At 41.3% G+C, this 7,190-nt stretch overlaps 1 protein-coding gene across 1 annotated transcript; it reads right to left on the bottom strand.

Annotated features, from left to right (window-relative positions):
• Positions 1 to 729: 729 nt before the first annotated feature.
• LOC308097251 (glutathione S-transferase Mu 3-like) lies at positions 730 to 6,905 on the bottom strand. Its single transcript, XM_080444923.1, has 8 exons — positions 6,783 to 6,905; positions 5,139 to 5,214; positions 4,971 to 5,035; positions 4,812 to 4,893; positions 4,335 to 4,432; positions 4,016 to 4,111; positions 3,774 to 3,884; positions 730 to 1,210 (listed from the first exon to the last, which is right to left on the bottom strand). The coding sequence occupies exons 1-8, from the start codon at positions 6,816 to 6,818 to the stop codon at positions 1,106 to 1,108; spliced, it is 669 nt and encodes a 222-aa protein (XP_080301049.1). The 5' UTR covers positions 6,819 to 6,905; the 3' UTR covers positions 730 to 1,105.
• Between the last annotated feature and the right edge of the window lie 285 nt (positions 6,906 to 7,190).

Genomic DNA, 7,190 nt, shown 5'->3' with positions numbered 1-7,190 from the left:
CATTTTCTAAAGTTTTCACAATTTGTTATATGTACAGGCTTGTAGTTGTGAGCTTGTAGATCTTCTACTTTTGAACAGCCAAAATATAAAATAGGGTTAAAGTGGTTGAACTGATTTTGATGCTACATGAGCTCCTTTGGCTGGGGACCCCCTGGAACCCCCACAAGGACCCCTGGGGGTCACCAGTCCCCACTTTGAGAACCGCTGTACTAAGAGACTGAGAACAGGTGACTTTCACCCATCCATCCATCCATTCAGGCAGTTCTATTTAGGTCAACTCATCTGCTGACCTATAAAATGAAATAAAAACCTGACTAGCACAGCTGTTATTGAATAGAAAGCAAAGGTTATTTGCACATTATTTGAACACATCAGTGGTTCTCAATCTTTTTCGTGTCAAGGACCCCCAAATTGACCACTGTAATAAATGATGCTGTAATGATGGTCTTTTTCTGAACAATCGTCAGATGGTGAGGAACAACGAGAACCCCCCAGAACACCAGACATGGCATGGAGGATGCAGTTATGGGACTTAGCATCAGCACTAAACAGTGAGCCAGGCGTTCATAGGTCCAGCAGTGAGCAGGTCCTCAAGGTGAACTGTGGCCAGTAGCATATCGGCCAAGGGCCTCAACACTCAGGAGAAGAAAATGGAATCTCTTTATAATAAGTCAAATGTTCATGTACAAGAGAAATGATTAAAGCACAAGTAGCCTTTTTAAAGAAATTTCCAGTTTCTTTATTCAAAAAGAACAAGATCAATACAACGGCAAACTGTACTTTCAAATCTTAAAACATAAAATATGAAACAATGTAAAAAGGAAATCAAGTACTCAAAGTCCAATCAAAAAATCAAGACTTAAGATTACAGAACTTTCAATTGTTTGCAAATTAGAGTACCATGTTTGAAAAAAATAAAATAAAATCACAAAAGATACACAGTACCTTTTAACATCTAGTTACATTTTAACTAGTTAACATCACTTACCCTAAAAACGAATTATGTGTATCATAACAAGGCAGAAATAACAAATAATTGCAAAGTACATCCACTTGTGAAGCAAAAATAATGACCTTCTCTACTGAAGCATATATGCTTTGTTCTTCACTCCTTCTTCTCTTTCTTGTTTCCCCACTTGGCCATTTTGTTATTGACAGGGGTCTTCATGAATCTGCTCGACTTCATGTAGGCGGCAATCTTCTCCAAAGCCTATTTAACAAAGCAAATTGTGTTACTTGTGAACCAACCACCACAACTTCTCTACCACAGCCAAAACAGCATCCAAAGAGAGATGTCACACACCACCTAAGGAGAACAAATGTACAGTATGCGTTTTAACAATGTTGGTGTGTGAATTCTCTTTACAATTCACCCTTGCATCGATAGAGATACTGATCTCGCACACACCCCTGTAAACATATTTTATGTGCATTTGAGGTGACGGAGCACCTTCTAGAGGTGACGGTCCAGCTCCAGCATTAGCCCTTGTGTTGGGTCATGGAGTTCATTTTGTCATTTATGTTGGTATGTGTTTTGATGTAAGACCGTGACTGTGATGTGACTTTGATTTGATCATTTCCTTTTCCTGAGTCATGACTCTCAAATGAGGAAGGTCGAAAGACCGAAACGTCAGTCAACTTTTACTTGCACTGAAACAATAAAAGGCTTGAATTGTCCGTGTTGCTCCAGCGTTCATCTCTTCTGCATCCATTGTCCCTACCCTTGTGACGCACCGGACTGGCTGTTTAAGGCTGAGGCGCAACAGTAGAATCCCTTTGTTCTCAAGTGCTGTAACACTCATTTCATTATGATGCTGCTGTAAATAAGGAGTAATTCCTTTAAAATCTGTTGTCACGACCTGTACTTCAGGATGAGCAGAACTTGGGTCATTACTTTATTATTAACCAACATTTACACCAGGCCCTCTATAGGTAGGTAGATAGATAGACATCTGAGGTATAGGTATTGTGTGCATTCTGGCACAGATAAAAATAACTGCTTCTAAATAGACGTAAAGACCCATAGAAGAAGACATGGCTGTCTGCACTTGGACGGACCGGGTTAGCATTGGATAGATATATATGTTACAGGGTGAATGGAGAACCAGGGTGATTGAAGAAGGCTCGCTCGTTTTTACCCACCCAGCAATTCTGTAGAAGAAACACTAGAGGGAGCCACAAGCCAGGCTTGTGCACAAGCACATATGGCCGTGACCACCCACACACACACAGTCACACACACACACACATGCGCGCGCACGCACACGCGCTCATGCTTTCAATGGACTGTTAAGATACTTTTATTGTGTTCTGCTGGCTTTTGTTTTAGTTTCTCCCTGACACACACACACACACACACACACACACACACACACACACACACACACACACACACACACACACACACACACACACACACACACACACACACACACACACACACACACACACACACACACACACACACACACACAGTGATCCATGAAAAGAACTATTCTGTCCCTATCGGTTTACAAATCAAACGGCGCTGAGTCGACTAGTGGAGCGTCGGCCGGTCACCGCGGGCACTCGCGCCTGGAGGCGCGAGGGCGCGCTTCCTCGGCCTCAAGCTCCACTAAGTCGGCGCGCCGTGCGTGTGAACGCGTGTTCAGCGTTCCCCTCATAGATATTATGGTTCCCCTAGCTTAGCTTCCTGGTTGCTATGTGGGGGGGAACAACAAAAGACAGGTCTCCGTCGGCGCATCAAAGCCCCGCCTCTCCGCGCTCTCCTTCTCCTCCTCGGAGGAGGAGGAGAAGGAGAGAAGGAGAGGACGGGACGGTTTAAAACGCGAGGAGGAGGAGGAGGAGGAGGCTCCTCTTCCTCGCGAGCCTCGCGTAATAACCCCCCGCCTCGCAGCGCCGTCCTCCTCCTCCTCCTCGCGAGCCTCGCTAATAAACCCTGTCTCGAAAAGCCCCGCCTCGCCCCGAAGGAGCCCCGTGCCTAAAAACGAGCGCTCTGTCTTCAATCACCCTGGATCTCCATTCACCCTGTGACATATATATATATATATATATATATATATATATATATATATATATATATATATATATATATATATATATATATATATATATATATATGGGAACACTACTGTACACTTCTCCTTAGAATTCTCTACAGGAAATAACATTTGTACACTGCTCCTATTTACGTAAAGACAGTAAAATAATGTCTTGTTGAGTTCCATTTGGATCATTATTGCATCCAAACTTTTGTGTTTCCGAAAGATTTTCAGTGTTCTCTGGCAAGCAGACAATATGTCAGTATCGGATCTATACAAAATGTATGGTTACCAGTCTAACTAAACGACAGTTATAAATCTCTGTCACCACTTCTTTGTTCAGAATGCCTTAATTTGTTGTGCTTGTTTTGTGGTGAAAATGTGTTTATTGTGAGATTACTAAAAAGATGCAAAGAATAATCAGAGGTTGAGATTAATTGACAATTAAACAATGCTATTTATGCTAACATAAATCAAGCACATTTGTTGGTCTAGGTATGTCCGGACTAAATACACAAGTTCCCAACGGAAAAGTCTTCATTAATCTTTTATCTAAGAATGTGATAGGAATCTAGACTGGATAGATGATTTGTCAATAAAAATGCATAGAATAGAGTTTCTAATGAAACTAGTTCTACATTTTCCACATTCATACAGGCCTACAGTGTAGTCATTTTCCTCAGTGAAATCCCTGTATGTGAATATGTGTTTCAGAGAGAATGAATGTCTGACCTCAAAACGGTTCAAAAGATCTTTGAGGTTTTTGAAGTCATCCAGGCATTTAGACTCAAACATTCTGTGCTGGTCCAATAGCTCATACATAACAAAGTCCACAAAGGTGATCTGAGAGAAAACACATACAAATTTACATTAATGTAAAATTAAAACAAAGAATACTGAATCAAGACTTTAAACATGTTACATGATTCATCCATGACAGGAAACCTTCCAGTGGGTTTATGAAATAGAAGCACCTTGTCACCCGCAAACCACTTCCGGTCTCCCAAATACACAGAGAACTGTTTCAGCAAGGCAGGCAGCTTCTCCAAGTACTTTGGCTTAATCGTGTCCTGGTATCAAAGAAAGTGGGGTCAGCATTGATGCAGTTCCAAAGCAAAGAAATGATATACTCAAGTGCCTGTGTGTGTGTGTGTGTGTGTGTGTGTGTGTGTGTGTGTGTGTGTGTGTGTGTGTGTGTGTAGGGCATTGCTGAAAATGAGCACCAATTGTGCTCAGCTACTACCCTGGGTAAAATTATAAAAAGTGTGATCAAATTATAAGGTTGTGTCTTACAAAGTCAGTGTAGCACATCATGACAAAGCCATTACGGAAGTCCATCGACTGGTTCTCCAAGATGTCCACTCGCACCGTCTCCTCCTCACTTTCTCCACCTATCATTGAATGAGTTGAAAGAGATGCTAAATGAAGACAATGAAATCCTAATTCTAAAAGCTTATGCACAGTGGACAATTTAGTGTGCATGTAATTGTTTTAATGTGTGAAATTGCCTTTGTGCATCACATTCCCCATGTGTGCCTAGACATGTAGTGTAAAGTTTAAGTCCCCCATCTCTGGGAACAACGTGTACCCTTGCTGAGCTGAAGATCAAATCCAACCCACTCACACCCACCCTTCTCCCTCTCAGCGTTCTCTTTGTCCGGGTCAATAATAGAATAAACTAGAGCGGAAAGACTAGTCCCCTCTTCTGTGACAAATGAGCAACACACACAGTGTAGACAGCTTGCAGAATTCTCAACATAGATTACTTACAGAGCTTGTTCTTGCGAGCAATGTATCTGATGATGGCATTGCTCTGAACTATCTTCCTATCACCATCCTCAAGATAGGGCAGCTATAACAGAAGATTATTATTAGTCACTGGCAGGACCACTTTTCAACTGTAATCAATAAAAAGGTAGATTGTCTTACATTTGGGAAGTCCATCCCAAGTTTCTGCTTCTCGTCAAACCAGCAACTTTTATCATAATTTGGAGCTGTGTGAGACAAAAGCATTGCACAAAGTAGTAGCTCGATTTATGGCAAAATACTGTATATCATCCAATGAAGTATTTTTGGTAGTGGATTAAGTTAATGTACCTTCACCACAGACATAGAACTTGTCCTCATATTTTGTGCCAGTGTATTCCAGCAGCAAACGGATAGGCTGGGCAAGCTGCACAAAGGAGAAACTGGTTAGTTATATACGATATGCTACAATGTACTTTATTGTCCCTGTGGGGAAATATGTCTTGGACTCACATGCTGCACACAGCCTAGACCTAGGCTATAGCAGCCTCCATAAATGATAGCAAATCGCAACCACAAATGATACATTGATTGATTGAAATTGATTGATTGATTTTTATTAGGCAAAAGAATGTAAAACGACATAGTTACATTTATAACACTTTGGTCTAAAAGGTCAGACCAAAAAAGTCCTTGCGGACTTGTTTCCGTTGGGGTCCTTGACTTTCATGACACATTACACAACCAGCCTCAAGCAACAATATTTACATTTTTAAGTAAGGTAGGCAGTACTAGGCACAAAGGACTTAGTTGTGCACCGGTGTCGTACACAGAAAAGATTTACAAGCTCACAAGATGTTGTGTAGATAGATTTTTGTGCTCGACGCAGCACGCAACTAATAAGTTGGTGCTCATACTCAGCGTGAAGAATTAGAAAAGGATCAGACAATATGCTCTTCTTGCCTGAGAACAGACTCCTCAAACATTGACTAGATGGTCTGGTGTTCATTCATTACACCCCACCTTCATGACAAGCAAGCTTACATTTTAACTTTCTGCATACTGCACAGTGAGACTGACAACAATGCTGGCATGCCAAACCTGACTATGCTTATAGTCTGATAGAATAAAAGCATAATCATCTGATTCGCACCCTAAGTCTATGTAAAAAGTATGATCTCTGCTTTAAACGAGAACTCAAACTTTCAACATGGGCCTTTCCAGCTAAAGATGTTCAAGTGAACACCAAGGCTCTTTGTAGGAGCAGTCCTTATTGACTGGCTCAATCATCAGGACCACTGATCTCCCCACTGACCTATGGTCAACCATCAACCACGTCTCCATCAGTTCCCCCCTCACATTTAAAATGAGATTGTCATCATCACCACTGCACAAAACTCTTAATTTCAGTTAGATATAGTTTGAAGGACTTGGATGGAATGAGAAAGCTTGCATATTCTATTGTTTGCTAAAAAAAGAACTTCATGTCCAGTTGAAAATTATGTGGATCAACACGTTTAGTAAAAACAATATGCACATTTTAAAAGCTATAGACGCTTCGTCATTTCACTACCTAAAAACAAAACATTAAAATGTATGCTTGAATATTCCTATTGTACGGGGTCGATTTTACTGTCTGGTCTACTGTACCATATGGTACAGTAGGTAATGCATTACCTTTGTTCAGAGCTAGAATTATACACTTTGTGTGCACACAAATCTACACCAAACCCAATCTACAAAAGAAAAGTAGACTGATTTTTAAGTCTAGACTAGAGCTTTACCATTGAGGCTGACCATTGAAAGAACACGCGCACGGTGCACACAAAGCAAACCCCGGTGTTTCGCTGTTGCATAACCACTCTTTCTTTCAATAGGTAGCATTTTTCCAAAATCATAAAATGCACGGATTATAGGTTATACTTTCCACGAAAGCAAGTTTGCTGAAAGTGCCAATATTTTGACATTGTCAACGATACAGATCGCATTCCTTACCCCACGAATATCCCAGTAAGCCAGTTTCATTGTCATCTTGTGGCAGATTATTCAGTCCAAACACAAAAAGAGAACCGTTCCAATGAATGAATCCACACACAACCCGCTGACAGAGAACCACGGATCCTATAAGGAATGTGTTCCACAGGGTTGCCAAGTCTGCTAATTATAAGCGACTTTGGGCTTGTTTTTCTGTAATGTCGCGGGTTGCGGTTTTTTGGGCTTGTTTCTAAAGTGTAGTTGCTTATTTGGGCTTGCTTCCTAATGTTGTTTAAACCAGTGGCTCTTAAACATTTTCATGTCAAGGATCCCCCAGATTCATATTTGTCCACACACACACACTCCACAGACGACCCCTCCCCATCTGATTTATTTTGTACCAGGGTCCAGGGACACCCCCCACCATAC

Source organism: Gymnoscopelus braueri, assembly GCF_963280865.1.
Source record: "Gymnoscopelus braueri genome assembly, chromosome: 12".
Classification (NCBI taxonomy): domain Eukaryota; kingdom Metazoa; phylum Chordata; class Actinopteri; order Myctophiformes; family Myctophidae; genus Gymnoscopelus; species Gymnoscopelus braueri.
The sequence above is the reverse complement of the archived record's forward strand: the minus strand, read 5'-3'. Positions and strand labels throughout refer to the sequence as shown.